The sequence below is a fragment of the Abramis brama genome, assembly GCF_963993115.1.
Source record: "Abramis brama genome assembly, chromosome: 12".
NCBI lineage: Eukaryota > Metazoa > Chordata > Actinopteri > Cypriniformes > Leuciscidae > Abramis > Abramis brama.
The window spans coordinates 26,133,814-26,155,995 of NC_139974.1; the positions used below are offsets into that span (position 1 = coordinate 26,133,814).

The following is a 22,182-nucleotide window of genomic DNA, read 5'->3' on the forward strand; positions in this document are numbered from 1 at the left end:
CTTGCCCTTTCCCAGACTGTCCAAATATGATCCACTTTGTCACTGGTGACAATGTGGATGAGTGACATTGGTGTGTTGCAGTTGTAACATCATGGGGGGGCTGACCTCAGAATGGCTACCAAAAGCAGTTCATGTTCCAAATGGTTGCTGCTAGAAAAAAAAACAGCCTGAGAAGAGAGGGCTCATTCCCCCTCAGAGTGTTTGTTTTGAAAGATTGCCATTTGTTTGATTTAAGGCAGTAATTTAATTTGTATTGTGTTAAGTAAAGTTATAGTTTTATTAAAAGGCCCATTAAGGTCAAACTGCAATCCTGACTCCTGGTCTCCTGTTTGTGCTATGGTAAGGTCTTATCTTTCGATTTCAATCTTTGTTTCCATATAGTACAAGGTGCCATATGAAAAGTTTCATTATTAAATGTATCTTATATTAGAATTTCTCAACATTCTTCTCACCACTGATAATGGGCTTTGGACTAAATTATGTCAGTGTTCCATTTTCTTTCATTTTAGACACCTCATACATTGAGTGACAGAACACCCTGATTTGTCGTGCTATATTTACATTTCGGTATTGCTGGATTCAGCACAACCCCATCTTTCCAACAAGTCATCATGTGTTTCTATGATAATCCCTGGCAAAGCAACCACAAAGTAAATGAAAACATTCTGCATAAATATTCAATTTGTGCATATCCGCTTATTTTAGGTATTTGTTTATATGTCTCTATTTATTCCATACATCAAGATATTCACATCCAGTCTTTTCTAGTAGGTAAAGCAACTTCCTGACTACAAACATGCCAAGTTTCAAAGCTCTCAGAGCTTGTGTGATTGATCTGCAGCAGTTTATATGCCTTAACTCCCATACGGACAGGCTATATTTTAGTCCTTTTTTGGTTTTGGGGTGTATAACAATATCTGTTAATTTAACAATCTTAGCAGAAAAATATTTTGAGCCAAGAATCCATTTCATATATGGGAGACCTTAGAGATGAGGAAAAACATTGTTGGGTTTAGTTCTACCTCCGGTAGGGGTATCTCAAAAATTCAGGGGCATTGTCACTAGCCTATCAGTGGACTGCTGTGACAGCCCTCAGCCAAAACGATTTGCCCAGAAATAAATAATAGATTCACAAGACCAAAAATTGCCCGTCAGATATAGCCAAAACAAATTATATAATGTTTAACCACTACAGAGACATCAAAGCCAGCGGCAAATGTCAGAAGGACTAGCCGAGACATGGCTGTTCTCTGCGGGGTACATCTTCCAGACCTCACAACTCTGAAAATGTCTGAGCAAATTTTCACATAGGTGCTATAGATATAAATAAACTGCAGATTTTAGGTTTAAACAACAACAAAAAAAAACTCTTAAAACTACATTTCGCGACACAACAAAAGAAAATTAGATGAACAGTTCCAGTGCTGATACTGGTGAAATATCAGCACTCCTCGAAAACTTCTCAGCCAATCAGATTTGAGGACCTGAACTAACTGTTGTATAATATTCAATAATTCCATGAGTTGAACCTTCAGAAAACTTTGCTATTCATTAAAACATACAGTAGTGGCCAAAAGTGATGTCAGGAGGGGATATTTGTTTTAATGACTGTACAAGTTTAATTAAACCATTGAAATATGAGGAAAATATTAGATTAGAAAATTGTTTAGATTAGAAAAAATAACCAAATTGTTGTGGCAAAAATATTCTCATTAAACAATCATCAACTGCGTAAGAGACACTCTGAATCAAATGATCATTCAAAAGTATTTATTCTTGCAAGAAGGCCTCAGTTGCCGTACAGAAGTTACAGAGTACAATCTGTGGAGCAAGTGCTGTTTTATCACACCCTTTTTATATATATATATACACACATACATATATATATATATATATATATATATATATAAAATATGAGAATAGAACAAAACACTAAACTTTGTTAAGGTAGTTATATGACAAAAAAGGCAAACTAAAGCGACAGGTTTTATTTTATTATCCAAAAAAAAAAAAATCATAGAAAAACGAAAAGAACACAGGAAAAAGCATACACTGACTACAACATAATCAGTCATAATCAATCAAATAATAAAAGCAAAGAATTTTTAAGGAATGTTACAGATGACCCTGTAACATTGCCATTTTGTCTCAGTCTGCCTAATGGCACAGACAAGTACTCTCCATCTTACTCATTGATTTATTGTAGGTTATTTAAGTCTGGAAGTGACAAGAATCGATTTTACTTTGGTTGAGGAGACTATGTGTGAACTGTCAATAACCACGGCTAACTAATCACTTTGCACCCTCACGTTTGCCAAACAAATTGACTGAACCTAAAGAGCTTAAAGGACACAAACTAGCGTTTTTTCCCCATTCACCTTCTCAACAAAAACGCGTAAGGATGAGGACATCGATTTACAGCAGCAAAGGACGCTCCTGTGGAGCAATGAGTCAGCCTCAAGATTGTCTGATGTGTGCGTCTCACATAATTACAGATTCTATAAGATGTGTATAATTACTGACTGCATCCTAAATGCTGCATTCTCTGATTATATCTAGAGGAAGGAAAGCATCAAAGAACATCCAAATCTAATATTTGTGTAATATCCTGTCTTCTACAATGCCTAGTTGATTTTTAAAGGCTGCATTGATATGATAACCTATAACATCCTGTTCATAGAGTTTGGCAGTTGGTTAAAGAAGAAAAATGCAGTGTGATGCAGAATTTAGTTTATTAATGTCCATTTATTTAATATATTTTACATTTTTGAGAACGTTCTGAGAACTTTCTTGGAATCAAAAACTAGCATTCTCAGAACGTTCTCAAAAAAATGCATGTTTAGGGTTTTGTTTTCTTTAAAGAAAGAAAGGTGCAGTTTATTTACATTCTGATAACATGACAAGAACGCTCCCCTAACCTCCTAACTTCGCCCATACGAAAATTAACCATGGTTTTATTATAGTAAAAGTGTTGTAGTGTAGTACCATCCATGTGTTTTTTTTTATTTATTTGTTATTATCATTTGCATAACTACAGATTTACCATTTGTGCTATTTGTGGTAATCACCGTTTAACTATAATAAATGTTTTTTTGGTTGTATTTGTAAAACCATTGTAATTTTTCGTATCATGTAACCTGCTGTACGTCTGTAATCATTGTGCACTCCCGCAAGCTATATTAAAAGCTCTATGGTATGGACGGATGTCAATAATCAGTACTATACAAACCATGTCGTGTTTTGGTCTGTTCAGTTAATAAAAAATAATCTGAGCACATCAACCATCTGTTTGTTTTACTGACAGAGAAACCACTTCATGATTCACAGAGAGAGCAGTAAGAATGATTGCAGAAATCAATCAGACTGCTTTGCAAGTGTTTGGTCATTTCACTGAAAAGAAAGTACCGACTCAAAAGAATGTTTAATTAACAGTCGACAGAAATATGGGACACATAATAGTAAATGCGGAAATATTTGCACGGAAAACTTTTCTCAGGTCAGTTGGATGTCCAGCTGCAGGCGCCAATGGTTTTTGGTTTTGGCTCTCTAATACTGGGTTGGGCACCCCTTCAGGTGTGGGTCTCTGCAGGTCAGAGTGCCAAAAGGTAGGGGCCGTGTCGAAAGGTCTTTACAATTGGTCGTGAAAGCTGCCTGTTCGGTCAGGGGTTAATCTTTGTTGTAGCATTATGGGGCTGCATCTGAAATCTTTGAAATCAGTGAAACACTGCCTTCAGAGGATGCATTGCAAGGTAGGAAGGCATCAAGGCATGTACGAATCCAATGTTAGCTTGCTTCACTTCCTGTTTCCTGAGATACATTTATCTGATTGATTTTTGAAGGCAGCATAGATGTATCCTTCGCTACCTTTGAAATCCCACAATCCTGTGCATTCCATTCCGTGACAGTTAAGCTAAAACAGAACGATTGCATCTGAAAGTTGTGGTTGGTGGTCAGTTTATGTGTAAATGTTTTTGACCAACGTTTTCCACTTTTGATGTCATTTCTAGCGAGTAATCACTATTGTGGTAAATAAATATTCAAACTCAGCCATCTTGAAGGACATCTCAATTCTCTAATTGCACCGCAAGGAGGCAAGGAACAAGGAAGCTTGCTGAGGAGTCATGAGCAAGGAAACACCCTCACATCCTACGGAGGTGGAGCTGAGATGCGAGGAAAGGAAGGAAACCCTGGGTGCTTCTCATTTCTAATTTGCATCCTTGTTTCCTTTCCTTGTGTCTCAGCTCCACAGCAACAATACTCAGGTAGATTATGGGGAGAATTGTCCTTAAGGCAACAAATTGTATCAGAATACATAGTAAAATTCACAATTTCAAAAGTATCACAAGATTATTTTTAACATAAGATGAAAGGATGATTTGTACAAATTTATAACTCACATTTTCATACAGAGTAATTAAAAAATACTTTAAGAATACAAGATTCACATTTATGCATGTAAATCAAGTGTATTCATGTCAACATTTGTCAACAGATGTAGATCTTAATTTGTACTTAATCTGGAAAATTCCCTTAAAGTCGACATGAAACGGAAGTTGCGACAATCCTTTCTTCCCTATTGTGACGTATATCCAAGTAATGGCTTCTTGAACAAGAAAAAATGTAGGGTGGGACTTGATTTTGTCCAAAGGGAATTGTTTATATTATTGGATCATTGTGGTTTGCTATTGCTATGATCTAATGTGAGTGATACATCATCAGAGAAGAGATGTTGTTGCAAGAGAGAGGGGAAGTTATTTAGATTAAATATTATGAGGGCACATGGAAAAAAAGATAAAGAAAAGATGAATCAATTATAGGACTGCAATATCCCAATTTGAAATGTCTATTTTGATTTCATGGAGACTTAAAACTCAGTTGGTATTAAGTGGCCTAATGCGTGACAGAACAATACTCCTCACACCACTACACCACCACCAGTCTGAACTGTTGACTCAAGAAGGATGAATCCCCTGATCTTGTTTACACATTTTGATCCTGCCATCTGCATGTCACCACAGAAAGATGCGTCAGACAGGCATCATTTCTCCAATATTCTGCTGTTATTTTTTGTGGGCTTGTCGCTAGTTTGGCCTGTTTCCTGCTCTAACCTGACAGACATAGCAATTGCATGATTATTTTAGCTACTGTCGTCAGCTTCAACCATTCTGACCTCTCATTAAAAAAAGCAATTTAGTCCACAGAACTGCCACTCACTAGTTGGTTTTCACACCATTCTCTGTAATAACATGCTTGCACGATATACACTACCAGTCAAAAGTTTGGGATCATTAAAATGTTTTTGAAAGAAGTCGTTTATGCTCAGCAAGGCTTAATTTATTTGGTCAAAATAATAAAGATGGTAATACTGTGAAATATTATAATTTAAAATAAAAAATAGAATGAACCATCAAAAATCATTCTAATATGCTGATTTGGTGCTCAAGAAACATTTATTAATAATGTTGAAAACAGTTGTGCTGCATTATTTTTGTGTAATCTGGAAAAAAATGTTTTTTGAAGATTCTTTAAATTTATTTGAAAGACAAGAATCTGTATGTAAAGACATCCGTAAATGTCTTTACTTTCACTTTTGGTCAATTTACTGCATCCTTGCTGAGTAAGAGTATTTTTTTTCTTTTATTTTTTTTAATAGAGTATCACAATTTCCTTTGGTAAAGAACTTTTTTCAACATTAATAAGAATAAATGTTTCTTGAGCACCAAATCAGCATATTAGAATGAAGGATCATGTGACACTGAAGACTAAAGTAATGGCTACTGAAAATTCAGTTTTGCCATTATAGGAATACATTATTTTAAAGTGTATTAAAATTGTAATGTTCTAATATTTTGTAACATTTTACAATTTCAGAAAACTTTGAAATTGAAGCTCTACACTCACCTAAAGGATTATTAGGAACACCTGTTCAAAATCTCATTAATGCAATTATCTAATCAACCAATCACATGGCAGTTGCTTCAATGCATTTAGGGGTGTGGTCCTGGTCAAGATAATCTCCTGAACTCCAAAGTGAATGTCAGAATGGGAAAGAAAGGTGATTTAAGCAATTAGGCAAAGCAAAAGGTCATTGAGACATTCAGATGGTAGAGTCAGAATTTGGCGTAAACAGAATGAGAACTTGGATCCATCATGCCTTGTTACCACTGTGCAGGCTGGTGGTGGTGGTGTAATGGTGTGGGGGATGTTTTCTTGGCACACTTTAGGCCCCTTAGTGCCAATTGGGCATCGTTTAAATGCCACGGCCTACCTGAGCATTGTTTCTGACCATGTCCATCCCTTTATGACCACCATGTACCCATCCTCTGATGGCTACTTCCAGCAGGATAATGCACCATGTCACAAAGCTCGAATCATTTCAAATTGGTTTCTTGAACATGACAATGAGTTCACTGTACTAAAATGGCCCCCACAGTCACCAGATCTCAACCCAATAGAGCATCTTTGGGATGTGGTGGAACGGGAGCTTCGTGCCCTGGATGTGCATCCCACAAATCTCCATCAACTGCAAGATGCTATCCTATCAATATGGGCCAACATTTCTAAAGAATGCTTTCAGCACCTTGTTGAATCAATGCCACGTAGAATTAAGGCAGTTCTGAAGGCGAAAGGGGGTCAAACACAGTATAAGTATGGTGTTCCTAATAATCTTTTAGGCGAGTGTAATAATATTGTTTAATGATAATGTAATTTCCTGCAATGACCATTAGTTTTTTGTAATGTAAGAGTGTATACAGCAAGTGTATTGTACCTTGAAAATAATCTTAATAGACACAGGGATACAATTTATGTAATTCAAGGTTTAATATTCCTATACCAGGTTTTCATTCCCTGACAAACTGCAGGACTAACACCACTCTACATACTGAAATCAGAAGGGTAAAGACAGAAATAAACATATTTTCTGGTATTCAAATACATTTGGAGAGAAACACATTGCGCCATCATTACTAAAATGACAAGAAAAAAAAAATCCAGAATTTATGGATTAAAGTTCAGAAAACAGCCCAGTCATACAATAAACATATCATCAATTAAAACTTTACAGTTTTAACTTCACATAATATTCTTGAAAAACTGACAGCTTTGTTTTGTTTGTAAAAAAAAAAAAAAAAAAAAAAACTACTCAAGACAGAGTTCAGTCAGGCTTGAAGGGAAGGGTAGACCACAATTCAAGTAAAACCCAAAGGGACTGGATGACTATAAGATCTACATGGTTAGTACATTGCTTGACTTGAAGAGAAAGGGTAGCGGGTGAAAAGGTTACAGACAAACAGAAATCTCAGAATATTGATCATTTGCATTGTATTCACTTTGTTCACAACGAACACAAGCTCAAAACACACAAACACTCACGAAAGGAAAGCTCAGTTTGTATAAAAATATTTGATAGTTTGCAGAATGGACACACTCAGCAGGCTTTTGGAAACCGAATGAATGACAATGAGATTCCACTCATCCAGATACATCAGCTCGATGGTGAATCCCTCAGACTCATGACATTTTCTCAAACACATACACCAGGTATATGCCTAAAAACAAAGAAAGAGGAAGGAGTGTTGTTTGTCAAGGTTAAGGACGAGACATCATGGTAATCACATGCAAAATGTACTAAACTATCACTTATTTTGAAATATATTAAGACCAGAAATATACTCTATGGAAGTACACAAATGTGAAAGTGAATGCTGATGATACTACTTTGTGGACTAATCATAAAACAATGCACACATCCCACCTCTCCTGAAAGGCCCGGGAGCCTCCCGCATATTGATAGCGGCTCCCTGACGCCCACAAATTACAGTGAGGAAAATAAGTATTTGAACACCCTGCTATTTTGCAAGTTCTCCCACTTAGAAATCATGGAGGGGGCTGAAATTGTCATCGTAGGTGCATGTCCACTGTGAGAGACATAATCTAAAAAAAAAAAATCCAGAAATCACAATGTATGATTTTTTAACTATTTATTTGTATGATTCAGCTGCAAATAAGTATTTGAACACCTGAGAAAATCAATGTTAATATTTGGTACAGTAGCCTTTGTTTGCAATTACAGAGGTCAAACGTTTCCTGTAGTTTTTCATCAGGTTTGCACACACTGCAGGAGGGATTTTGGCCCACTCCTCCACACAGATCTTCTCTAGATCAGTCAGGTTTCTGGGCTGTCGCTGAGAAACACGGAGTTTGAGCTCCCTCCAAAGATTCTCTATTGGGTTTAGGTCTGGAGACTGGCTAGGCCACGCCAGAACCTTGATATGCTTCTTACAGAGCCACTCCTAGGTTATCCTGGCTGTGTGCTTCGGGTCATTGTCATGTTGGAAGACCCAGCCTCGACCCATCTTCAATGCTCTAACTGAGGGAAGGAGGTTGTTCCCCAAAATCTCACAATACATGGCCCCGGTCATCCTCTCCTTAATACAGTGCAGTCACCCTGTCCCATGTGCAGAAAAACACCCCCAAAGCATGATGCTACCACCCCCATGCTTCACAGTAGGGATGGTGTTCTTGGGATGGTACTCATCATTCTTCTTCCTCCAAACACGTTTAGTGGAATTATGACCAAAAAGTTCTATTTTGGTCTCATCTGACCACATGACTTTCTCCCATGACTCCTCTGGATCATCCAAATGGTCATTGGCAAACTTAAGACGGGCCTTGACATGTGCTGGTTTAAGCAGGGGAACCTTCCGTGCCATGCATGATTTCAAAACATGACGTCTTAGTGTATTACCAACAGTAACCTTGGAAACGGTGGTCCCAGCTCTTTTCAGGTCATTGACCAGCTCCTCCCGTGTAGTTCTGGGCTGATTTCTCACCTTTCTTAGGATCACTGAGACCCCACGAGGTGAGATCTTGCATGGAGCCCCAGTCCGAGGGAGATTGACAGTCATGTTTAGCTTCTTCCATTTTCTAATGATTGCTCCAACAGTGGACCTTTTTTCACCAAGCTGCTTGGCAATTTCCCCATAGCCCTTTCCAGGTGTACAATTTTGTCTCTAGTGTCTTTGGACAGCTCTTTGGTCTTGGCCATGTTAGTAGTTGGATTCTTACTGATTGTATGGGGTGATTGTATGGGGTGAACAGGTGTCTTTATGCAGCTAACGACCTCAAACAGGTGCATCTAATTTAGGATAATAAATGGAGTGGAGGTGGACATTTTAAAGGCAGACTAACAGGTCTTTGAGGGTCAGAATTCTAGCTGATAGACAGGTGTTCAAATATTTATTTGCAGCTGTATCATACAAATAAATAGATACAAATAAAAAAATCATATATTGTGATTTCTGGATTTTATTTTTTAGATTATGTCTCTCACAGTGGACATGCACCTACGATGAAATAGCAGGGTGTTCAAATACTTATTTTCCTCACTGTATATACAATTTCCCAGAAATCGAGTGAGCAAGAAAGCCTGGCCTGGCACCTGGTATTAAGATGCGTTTCACATTCCAGCACCAGGTCGCCTATTATTTAACACGGACCACTTGCGTTCGGATTTTGTGGAGACCCACGCCTCTTTTTTTTGTCACACTCAACTACACATTCACTTTCAAAAACCCTTGTATGTGGATGAATCTAATAGTATAATATATATAATACATCGCATTTCAATTGGATCACCCAAAATTAATGTTGATACCAGGTGTAAACCAGAGTTACCTTCAATTGTGAATAAATAAATCTCAATATTTTTATTTTAAGTAAACTAATATTTACACTAAATACAACATTAAAAAAAATTCTAAATACATATACCCAATATTTCTCCATAAATAACAAAAAATGATGCACACAAACTTGAATTAAATCTTTCTTTTTTTTATCTTTTTTAAATATTTAATAAAATAAATAAAACTTTTCAAGGCTACACTACCATTCAAAAGTTTAGGGTCAAAAAGATTTTTTAATGCTTTTGAAAGAGGTCTCTTCTGCTCACAAAGGCTGTATTTATTTGATGTAAAAAAAAAAAACAGTAAAAACAGTACTATTGTGAAATATTATTCAAATTGTAAATGACTGTTTTCTATGTTAATATATTTTAAAATGTAATTTCTTCCTGTGATTTTCTAATATGCTGATTTGCTGCTAAAGAAACGCTTCTAATTATCAATATTAAATACGGTTGTGCAGCTTCATATTTTTTTTATAAACTGTGATAAAAAAAAAATTCAGGATTAGTTGATGAAAAAAATACTTTGTATAAATGTAAATGTATTAACTGTCACTTTTCATTAATTCCTTGCTTATAAAAAAAGTATTTCGTTTTTTTCAAACTTTTGAATGTTAGCGTACATAGAAACAGAGAAAGAGGACCGTTAGGAGAGTGTGTGTGTCATGAAATATTATAAACATACATTTTTGATATATACTATAGTACTGAATGCAAACCACATTCATATCCATATTATATGTGGCGCTTCAAGGAAGGTACTAGCATGACATTACTTTTGTGTTAAGCCGAGTTCAGACTGCACGATTTTCAAAGTAGTCGGGTCACTGTTCTTTTCACACTGCGTGACTATCTGGGGTAACATTCAGTTGCTGGTGTGTTCACACTGCACGATGCATCGGCGACAGGAGGTTTCACACTGCATGACTTTCAGGAGGAAGAATCGCCGACAACTTCTGTCTGGTCCGCAAACTACGTTTCACAACCAAACACACGCGAGAAGTGATAAGGAAATAGCGCAAAATCCCACGTGCGTAGACCGCAGTTCTCGCGCGAGACTGAAATTGTTATTAAAAATTATAGCCTGCAAGAAGCTTGCGATCTAAATTGTCAAAAAAAACAGCAGGATTTTGAATCGCTGACAGGTCCAGATATTTAGCATGCCAAATATCTCACGGGCGTCAGCGACTCGTCGGCGATTCTCTCAGATCGCGTCTTTGCTCTTTCACACTGGGTGATTGTCACTCGCGTGAACGAGCACCGATTTGCCTGTGATTTCGGGCATTTGTCAGCGATTTCTCAAAACCTGTCGGCGAGCCAAAATCGGGGCTAAAATCGTGCAGTCTGAACTCAGCATTAGTGAAGATGCAAGTAAGCTCTTCAAAGTTAATCATTTTTTCTTTGATGGCCAAACCATATACTGTACTTCAGTAGGAGGAAAATATTAACTACTTTATCTTTAGAAGAAAAGAGTTTTCACAGCGGGTGTCTTTAATTGCTTGGCTTATATGCGGGCAGAGCTTTCAATACAAATGAGACTTCAAGCATGTCATACTTATGAATACGAAGATCAAACAAGCCAATCATGACTTCTGTATTAATATCTTACATCTTTCTGTCATGTTTTGTGAAATCGGAAAAACCTTAGAGACAACATCTGAGATGTTTCAGAAAGTTAAAGCGTCTTTCTATATCAAAAGACACCAGTGTTTAACAGGAAGAACATCACCACGTACTTGTAGCCTCCCACTCAGACTTGCTCAAGGTTCCCTGTGGAGAACACAACAATTAACACAAAAAAAAATTTCTTTTTGTTTTTAAAGAAAAGAAAAAAACACATCAAGGCTCACCAGTGGATGTCTAACAGCAGGATTCGCAGCTATTCTCTTGGCATGGTCATATTCCCCTGGACTGTCGGACGCCAGTCGGCCCCTCTCATCCGGAGGGTATTGCTATGACAACAAGATGACACAACACTGTTTAAAAGATAAGGTGATATGGTTCTATAGGCATCATTATCTACAGATAACACTAAATGCAACAGTTTCTACTGTTCTGGGTGACTGCAAGAGAGGCAACTCCAAAGTGTGTATGATGTTCTGGTACATAGATATGGCTGCTATACATTTGCTAGGGTGCTGTACATGATTGCTATGGTGTCTGTACACCTTTACCATGGTGATATTTTCAGTCGCTTGTCTATGATAGATAGATATATAAAGCCAACTTCTATGTCTCTATGATCTTGTAGAGCTGAGATTTGACATTCACGTTGGTGTACAGTTGCTAGGATACACTATGGTTGCTAGGGCGTGGCTATACAGTTCAACGAATGATATGTAAACTGCTTGCCTGTCAAGTCAAAACAGCCCACCCCAATATATCCCCATTTAGAAATTGTATGTCTCATCGTTTAGAACAGTAATAGCAGTATTCAAGCCAGACAATTTGATACCTTATACATGACAAAATGTGCGTGATATGCCATCATTTTTACAGAAGAAAAGGAAGAGGTCTGGCTGACAGTGAAATAGGTAAAAATCAAACCAGTTTCATCAGTTTCTTTTTCTAAGCCAGTTCAAGGGCCCATTCTCCATATGTGGATTACTCAGTTATCTGGATTTTACTGTTGACAATTTGACATGATCTAGGATTGTTAGGCTAGGTTCTTTGAAGCTCATCCTGGAATTCCTGTCAAAGCAACAAGCCTGTCAGCTCAAACCTGCTCAGGATCAGATGTATAATCACATAAACAAGATTTGACTGTTTTTAAAGGTGAAAGTCTGTCTCAGCCATTGCTACTTTCTTACAAGAAATATGCTGGTAACTTTACTTAAGGCCTTTATCTATAATGCATTATAAAGGTATCCATAATGCATTTATTTGAATGGTGACAGCTATTATATGGGTGGCCTGAAGCAGTGCACAACCTACAAAATGCTGTCTGATGTTCCATTAGAAATGTCATTGACCCTTATGAAGCATAATCTACTTCACAAGTAAATTTAAATGAATTGCTCATTTAAAAAAATAAAAAAAATAAATGTAAAGCCTGTACATATAGTAGAAATGTGAATTTAAATAATCGGGAATCGTGTAACAAACATTTAGGCTACACATTTCATTTATATATTAAAACTTATGTCATTTTTCCTGCTTGGATGTTTTCTTTTTTAATTATTTGATGTCATTATGTTGATGTCTTGATACCAGCCAATCACTGCATTGCTGATCATTGCATTGCTTTGAGGATCGATATATCTGCCCTCTCAATGGACACAAGAACACAAAGTAATATCAAACTTAATCCAGATATTTTAATCAAATCTGCAAATTTGTTTAAAGAACCAAATTAGCCAGAGATCAATAATCACAATTAGAAGATATGGAATCTGTTAAATTATCACAGATGTATAAAGCGAGGTACAAAGAACGGAACCATGGAGCAGATATATTCACATTGCCACTGGCATGCTAATGTGATTACAGCAGATTGTGAGGGGGATTTCTCACAGGCAAAAGAGGTTTGAAGTGTGTTAAATGCGCTCAATTTGTGATAATTTGCAGTTATAACAACTGCATTTGATTTGAGGATGTGCGCTTCTGTGGACGCAGTCAAACTCACTGAAGACATCAGTCATGCACAAGAAAATGCATGGACACACAAACAACTAATAAAACAAAAGTATGCCATAAAATAGTTATTTTATAAACAAATTAAATTAATTAATTCGACATCACTTCAGAGTCATGAAAATGTATGTCATCAAAACAAGAAGTTAAATTAATACTAAACTTAAAATTGATAAAATGACACTAAATACAACTAACAAATGAAAAAAAGAGAACACATTCCAAACTAAATAAGTTAAAACCAGCTGCATTTAGCCCCTTAAGCCCTGAAGGCATTCTAGGCCGTATGTCCACCAAAGCGTTTTTTCCTGCGGCTAGCTTATTTTTCAAATTGTTTTCAATGGGAGAGCCGCGTTTTTAAAACGCCATGAGCGTATTGAGGCGCTGAGCGTCTATCTTTACACTGAAACGCTGAGCGCTTGGCGAGAGTTGAAGAATGTTCAACTTTAGGTAAAACGCAGCGCTCATCACTGTCACTTTATACCCAGCTGTCCAATCACAGTGGAGGAGGGGCGGGACAAAAACCACACTGACAAACCATCACATTCTGCTTGCAAAACGTCAACAGATGACAAGCATAATAACGAAACAAAAGAATTTAAAACAAGAGCCAGAGCAAATACTCTACATTGAAAAGACATATATAGAAACAATACAGAATCAAACTATCTGTGAAATGAGATACTACAAACACTTCAGCGGATATTCCGTATCATAGCAAGCAAAGCATCTCATTCTCAACTGAAACGCTCTCAAGCGCCCACAGCTAGGAGTTTTCAGCAGAGCGCCTAGCGTTTCCAGCTGGCTTTGGTGGACACGCTGCCTTAGAGTTGTTTTTTTTCTGAGTGACATACATAAAAGTAAAGACACAACTACAAAACTATAGCAAGGAGAGTCAAAACTTTTCTAAAATTTTAAAAGTGTTCTATTTGGACATTCTCATGCTGAGAAACTGCTTATAAAAAGTCAAAAAATGTATTATAATTTTACATATCTTTCTTATTTGACACGCAATAACTCATGAAAGAAATAAGGTAGGAGGAAAATTCTTTTTTGGTGAGGTTCCCCTACATGAGAGTTGCATCTGGACAGCATTTGGAACCACGGTAGCTTTTTGTTTAACCCTTGACACTCCCTAATGGGCATTATGAAAATTGTTCCTTCATGAGGAATATCTTGTGAATGATGCAATGGATTATGTTGATTTTGGACTCATTTCAATAGGGAGCATTCACTGTATGTAATGATGTGCCATCTTCTACAATCTTGTGCATATTTCATGAAGTTATGAGCGAAAGGCCACGTGAAATCTATGTTTTCAGTTAGCGCCAGTGGAGTTTTGTGTGTTGTAACTCTGTTAAGAGTTGAAAAATGTATGTGTATGTAGGCTTAAAGGGTTAAAATATCAAGACTAGAAAGAGAAAGGCAATTATAGCACACATTAAAGTATTGGTGAGCGTCAGCTCGCATGTGTACTGTGACTGGTAAGGACAGATCATATTCTGAGAAACCTGATTTCACTGACTCACTGACAGTGACAAAATGTGTAGTTACGATGTTTTGCAATAATCAAAAACATAAGAATCAGATCAAATTGTTAAGAGACTAAAGAATGAATAGATAAAATAATCTATCAACAGATTCACCAATTATGAAAAGCCAGTGACAGTCCGGCACACATACCTCCAGCGCCTGCATCCACTGCATCAGAACCCTGTTCTTCTCATCTTTAACTTTCTCCTCAAAGAATTCATTGAAGGTTTTCTTGTAAACCAGGCGCATGTTGTACTTTTTTGCCATTCTGGACAGAAAAAATAAGTAAATTAATAAAATAATAGAAATTAAAGAATTGGAAATTATTGTTTCTTCCATAACACAAAAATTACAGTTGAATAATATGTTTGTATATGAATTTTCTAGAAGCAGAAATACACTTAGAAATCAAGACTCTCTCTGACACTACAGCACACATTTATGAAGCTGTTGCACCCTCTGCTGGCACATCAGGAAAGTAACAATCATCTTGATGCAATGTGTTTTGAGATGAGATGAGACACTTACTCCTCAAACAGGGGGAAATACACCAGAAACTCTGGGACATTGACAACCCCCTCCAGGTTAAAGTCATACTGACAGCCGAACAGAGGGTATTCCCCTTTCTTCTGGAAGGTCACACTGAACACTTCATTTCCAAAGCTGTTGGAGTCTGACTCCTCCAAGCGCTTCCTATTTAAAAACAATCAGTTTGAAAGTTTTGGTTATCATGAATAAATTACTGTTTTGTTCTGCTTTAGAACATAGCTAACATGTGTGAGGTTTAATACTTGAATAAATTGCAATATCAGTTATGTGGTTGGCGTTGTGAATCTCACAATTTTTTATATTGCACACATCTCTGATTTAAACATCAATAGCGAAAATGCAGATTGTGTTGGAAAGTTCGATTCATTTCTATGAATAAGTTCAAGCCGTCCATTTCAATGAATCAGTTTAAAACAGATTGAATGATTTGTTTGCATCAAAATGCTAAAAATAAAGTTCTGTAGGCTTTAAAACATTTGAGTAAAGAATATATGTAGGTCAATAATACTTAGGATCATCATGTTGCTGTATAGAAATAGATTATTAAATATGAATAATAAATTATAAATATTTAATATAGTTTTTGCTAACTGTATTTCATGCTAGTGTACAATTACACTTACTGTTCAAAAATTTGGGGTCAGTAAGATTTAAAAACAATAATAATAATACTTTTATTCAGAAAGGATGCATTAAATTGATGCAGTAAAGACATTTATAATGTTAAAAGATTTCTCACCGTTTCTACAAAAACATTAAGCAGACACACAACCGTTTTTAACATTGCTAATAATAAATGTTTCTTGAGCAGCAAATCAGCATAATTAGAATAATTTCTGACATTTTCAGTAATGATGCTGAACATTCAGCTTTGGCATCATAGGAATAAATTAATTTAAAATGTATTAAAACAGAAAAGTTATAATAATTTTTCAAAATTTTACAGTATTTTTGTTCATGAGAAATGCAGCCTTGACAATTTTTCATTAAAAAAAAAAAAAAATCTTACCAACCTAAAATGTTTCAGTAGTAGTGTAAATATTGAAGCAGATACTAGGGATGCACCGCTAAGAAAATTTTGGTTGATACTAATTACCGATTACTCTTTATATGTGAAAGCCGATAATAGATATATTGGCAGATAAATCTAAATCCAAATTTTTATATAATTTTTTGAGAGCTTGATTTAAAAAACAAAAGAATCACCATTAAAATCCATGTCCCAAGCCCTTAAACAGAAATCAGATTTATGCAGTAGTAGCCTAGTTTGAACCAGTGCAACTTTAAAAATTAATTTTACACACTAAACATCTAAAATGAATATTACTGTTTCAAATAACAGCACTGCTGTTTGAGCTGCACGCGCAGAAGCTAAAAGCTGAATGAACACGTGTTAGCAAGCTAATTAACTCAACGAAATACCGTACATCCTATAAGAGATGAATCAGATATTTATACAACATAAACATAATATTACAACTTATTCCTGCACAAAATGACGGGAATGCACAAGTGAACTTGAACTAAGTCATGTGCTAGTCAGAATGTGCAACTCCTGTTGTGGATGCGCTCCTCCTGTTACAACGCCCTGCAACACAGCAACTAAACCCAAATAATTCACAATGTTTAAATTCAAACCTAATATACACATCACAATTAGCCCAGCCCTACAACACATTGTGCATTTAAACCGTAATAGATATAAATATCATAGTAAGAGTGTTTGTGAGAGCTTACACCAGTTCATATGCATCTGGAGTTGTTCCGATGAAGAATCCTCCAGGCCGGAGTCTCTCACAGGCGTTTCTCAGCATGGTGTCAGCCTGCTGCTCGCTCTCAAAGGAATAATGACACACAAACTGACAGCTGCACAAGTCGAACTGCATCTCAGGGTCTCGCAACTTCTCCGACAGCAGCTCCTGAGAAATACAGAGAGCATGTGACCTTGTACCATCGGGTACCGAATGATGGCTTTCATGTTTCTCCTTTTTGACAATGAGTCCCTCTAAAAAATGAAACATGGTGTAATTTTTTGCACAGCTGAAAAAACACTGGCTCGTACCCTGCTGCAGTCTGCGGTGATGAACTCGGCAGAGTACGTGCGGTCGTTTGGGTGACCCCTCCGTCTGATGTCATTATAGCGCTGCTGACACTGCTCAATGGACACAGCAGCGATATCTGTGACGTGCAAACAGAAATACAGAAGTGTGATTCCCAATATGAAGACATTTTTTAAAAAGGATGCAGTTTATACATTTACGAGCAAGTTAGGCCCTGTTTACACCTGCTGTTAACATCAGGAATTCTGGAGGGACTGAAATGTCACTGCAACGTGTCATTTACTATTAGCAAACCACTAACATGCAATAATTGTGATAAAGGGTCTTTAAAGGACAAGTTCGGTATTTTACACTTAAAGCCCTGTTTACAGATCGTTTCTGATGAAATAGAACGGTTAAGATTGAAATTTGGACACATGCTGCTGGCCCGAGAATTTTCGGTTTCTGTGGTAGCACCCCCCCCCCCCCCCCACCTCCACAATGGCTGCATAGGTGCACTGGAACAATCCTTCCTAAAACGCATTAAACTTTCGTTTACATAGACGTGAAACTCACCGAGTGGTTAGGGGTGTTCACTGATATGCTCACACAAAAATCGCTGCAAAAGATGCTTTCCAACAGGTTTTATCATAGTTTTTGTCCAACTCCATTGACTTGTATTGGATGTGCTGTGAGGTACGGTATTACTCCGCCGCTGGAAACTGGACTGGAGTGTCTATTATTCAAGCTCTCAACGGAAGAATGTACGGGTGTGAGGCGTTTGGAAAAATAGGTCCACAGTTTTACAACGAATGGTAAAACACCTGTTGGAAAGCATCTTTTGCAGCGATTTTTGTGTGAGCATATCAGTGAACACCCCTGACCACTCGGTAAACGAAAGTTTAATGCGTTTTAGGAAGGATTGTTCCAGTGCACCTATGCAGCCATTGTGGAGGTGGGGGGGTGCTACCACAGAAACCAAAAATTCTCGGGCCAGCAGCATGTGTCCAAATTTCAATCTTAACCATTCTATTTCATCAGAAACGATCTGAAAACAGGGCTTTAAGTGTAAAATACCAAACTTGTCCTTTAAACTTTGTTGGTTAGGTACGGCTTTACCATTTCGAAAAGCAAAAAAAAAAAGCCCTAGTTTTTATTTTATGGCTCACTGAGAAATCTTAATAATGGTGTAAACAGGACCATGTAACAGACACTGGAACGTATGAAGAGGATTGTGTAGTTACCTGCACAGACCAGTTTATCAATGCGTCCTTTTTTCCATTTGAGAAGATCCCCACCTTTGCCACAGCCCAGGTCCAGCACGGTTATATCTCTCCGTCTTTGCCTCAACTTATCCAAGAACTCCCCTGAGGAGACCAACACACAGACCTCGGAACAGTTAATAATTCTCATCCCTGACTCACCCAACCACAAACAAACATGTGCCATGTACCAATACCGTGCCATGAAACATGAGAGATAAAAGTAAGCCTGTGCTCTTCTCACCAATAAGAACGCTCTTCAACCAGTTGTTGAAGTTACGCATGTGGACTATCCTGCTTTTATTACGCTCCGCCAGGCCACACTCCTGAAGTTTGTTGTAATGTGTGGCCACTTTTTGACTGTGTAATGATTCCTCTGTGACCTGCAAAACATAAAGCATGTACTGAACTGAGCAGGGGAGATCAGTTGGCACACTGAGACGTTATTATTACTAGCACTTTTTCTCAGTTAAAGCCCTGCATTTCAGCCCAGCCCAACGGGCCCCGACTTATTTACGCGCCTAGGGCCGGGCTTCGGGCCAATTTTCATGTCATAGTTCACATGCGGGCCGGGCCTCGGGCCTTTTTTTGGGTTATCCTTCTTTTTATATTTTTAGACATTAATTAAAAATATGAGAAGTTGACGTCGACGATAGAAAAACAAACATAGAAAGACATTTCAAACCTCATAACTTTCATAATCTTATAATTACACTGACATATGACTGACATGACAGTCTCACGCACGCACGCAGAAGGTTTCCCGTCAGCGCGACCCACGATTCACCTCATGAGAAAATAATGGAGAATATTAAGAGAAAAATCGCAGATGGCCAACTTAAAACGCAGCAGGAAGAGTGATAGAAGAGAGGAGGACTGGGTTAAAATCTTCCACTGTGGATGCTATTCTTTTTCTCCACGATGCTCTGTAAAAGACTGTTCTAACTTTTCGTTTGATTGGACTTTATTTTCGTTCGACTGTTGGAAACTACTGATGTTTTTCGTTTGATTGGACTATTTTCGTTTAACTGTTGGAAACTACTGGAAAAAAGAATGGCCATGTTCTGTGGTGCATTTTTGAGGTAAGATAACCTGCAAGTTTGTTTTTAATTTATTTAATTTAATTTGTTTAGATTTTAGGCTATTGCTCATTTCGTTTGCGAGCGCTGTTGCGAGCAGCCTGAGCCTGCCTCAGTATTTCAAAAAAATTAGTTTTACTCACTGTGGTTTAATAAATAAACATTTATTAGACTAACTGTCTGTGTGATATGCTTGAAGTGTTTTATATCTATGGATTTTATTGTAGCCAAGTAAAGTATTAGCGTTGATTTGAGAGGCTAAATTGATCAAACATGTTTTACTCGCTGTCGGCTCGGCTGCTTGGTCGTCATTTTTTTTTTTTTTAAATGCTCCAAACATTTGTCTAAATTAATAAAGAAATGAAAAGAAACATCACTAACAAAACTAATGGCTGCAAATATGGCAGGCTGCCGCTGTGTAATGAAGAAAAAAAAAAAAAAGGAAAAAAAAAACGGGCTCGGGTCGGACTCAGGCTGATAATTCTGATGAGCTGTCGGACACGGGTCGGGCTAGGACCTGGGCGTCTCGGGCCAGGGCCGGGCTCGGGCCTAGATTTGAGGCCCGTGCAGGGCTCTATTCTCAGTAACTAGATTCAGAGTTGAATGACCAGTTGCTTGTTTTCTTTTCTTCATTTGAATACTTGGTTTTATTGTATTATTGACATGTTTTAACATCTGGCAAGGGACAACAGATGAAAATGAGCCTGTTGGGGAAAATGAGCCTTATTTACAGAGTCTGACTGACTGTTGATTGATGAGCCCTGTCCCTATCAAATAAATCAATATTTGAATCTATCAAACAATGGTTTGATATTTTGTATGTGAAATTTTCTATTGTTGATGTTTGTAACACTATACTTTATGTTATATTGCCTTGCCATTAAATAACAGAAAACTAGTTAACGCTGCTGTTTGAGCGTTTCTAATACAATGGCTGAGGGAGTGACGGCAAATGATAATGAAAAATGATAATTGTTGTAATTTCCGTTCACAGCCATAAAAGTTTACCGAACTATGATGACTTCTGCTTCTGAGGACATTTGGAAAGGGTCCATTAAACATTTTATATATTTCATGCATTTTAAATGCATATATGTTGTGGAAATAATAATAATAATTATTAACCTTAGTCAAGGTGATCATATTGAATTTTATGAAGATTGCATTAGTCTGTGATTAACAGTACCTGTCAAGACTTTGGAAACATTACACTTTTTTTTAATGTTTTTAAACAAAGCCTCTTAAATTTTCAGAACTTCTTCAGAGTTCTTGTCTTATAGTTTAGTTTTATTAGGAAACAACTGAAGGACTTGCAAGTTGTTAAACAACAGTAAAATCTATTGAAACATATTGTACTTCAGTCCCTGGCTCGTTTTTATTTCTGTCAAAAAAATATATCCTGACTGAGCACTTCAACTCAATTTTAATAAACGGTAAATATCCAGAGAAAATTCCCTGGAGTAAACAACTAGCCCAGTCTTGAGTTTATAAAGAGTCAACGTACATTACATAGAAATATACATGTCTATGGAACATTACATGTCAATTATGATGGTGCGAGCTTACCAGCTTCTTCCTGGGAGAGTGATCTTCATACCCCTCATCACCGTCCCTGTGTCTCTTCAGTGAGGATGATGATGATGAAGTCTGGGAACCATCTAAAGATCTTATGCTGTCCTGATCGTCCTTTGGATCAGCATATTTACTGTCCGCCTCAAACAATCCTGTGCATAGAAAAGCACAGCATTAGTATTTATGTTATGAATGTGCATTCGCCTTTTAAAAATAGTAATGGACCACAGTGGGGGGAAACATAAGTCATGATTTCAATTATTTAAAATGAAAGCAATGCGTATATATGAAGTTTACGTAGATAGACTAATATAAACGTAAAATTGAAGTGCGACAGTGCTGCGTTCATTACAACAGCTCATGTCAAGCGTCCGTCTCGGCACGTGTTTCATCTGCAAAGACTGATTGAGTCTAGTTGAATTTGAAATGAAACAAACATAAATCATATTAAGAGTTTATGTGCTCAACGCCATGATTGTGTAACACACAGATCACTGAAGACTGAAACAATGTTGCTGCACTCACTTGAGTTTTGCGCCATCATGTATCCAACAAACAGCGCACTTCCCGATCTTCACTGCAGTATTATATAAGAAAACCAGCGCAGCGCCGCCTAAAGGACTGGCGTCTACAACAGCAGTCGAAATGCTTCAAGTGCACTGCATACTGCCAACTTGGAATACTGTTTTAGTAGCCTACTAGTTAATGGAAGTATGTTATTCTAAACATAACTTAAGTGTAACAGCATTATAAATAGATATAGACAGATAGAGTACATACATGGTATACATTTAGAAGAGGAGGAAATAGTTTTTTCTCTTTAAATA

The 22,182-nt window shown here is 37.2% G+C and overlaps 1 protein-coding gene across 1 annotated transcript; it reads right to left on the minus strand.

The window, feature by feature from the left end:
* Nucleotides 1-6,798: 6,798 nt before the first annotated feature.
* Nucleotides 6,799-21,946, minus strand: rnmt (RNA (guanine-7-) methyltransferase). Its single transcript, XM_084130417.1, has 11 exons — nt 21,881-21,946; nt 21,350-21,507; nt 18,949-19,087; nt 18,687-18,809; nt 17,466-17,581; nt 17,141-17,322; nt 15,383-15,547; nt 15,005-15,122; nt 11,539-11,640; nt 11,425-11,458; nt 6,799-7,550 (listed from the first exon to the last, which is right to left on the minus strand). The coding sequence occupies exons 1-11, from the start codon at nt 21,897-21,899 to the stop codon at nt 7,513-7,515; spliced, it is 1,194 nt and encodes a 397-aa protein (XP_083986543.1). The 5' UTR covers nt 21,900-21,946; the 3' UTR covers nt 6,799-7,512.
* Between the last annotated feature and the right edge of the window lie 236 nt (nt 21,947-22,182).

Coding starts and splice junctions, on each gene's coding strand:
- rnmt (XM_084130417.1), bottom strand. Junction 18,810..18,948: donor GTTGAAGAGCGTTCTTATTG/GTGAGAAGAGCA, acceptor TGGTCTCCTCAG/GGGAGTTCTTGGATAAGTTG. Junction 7,551..11,424: donor GTCTGAGTGGGAGGCTACAA/GTACGTGGTGAT, acceptor CTTTGTTTTTAG/GCATATACCTGGTGTATGTG.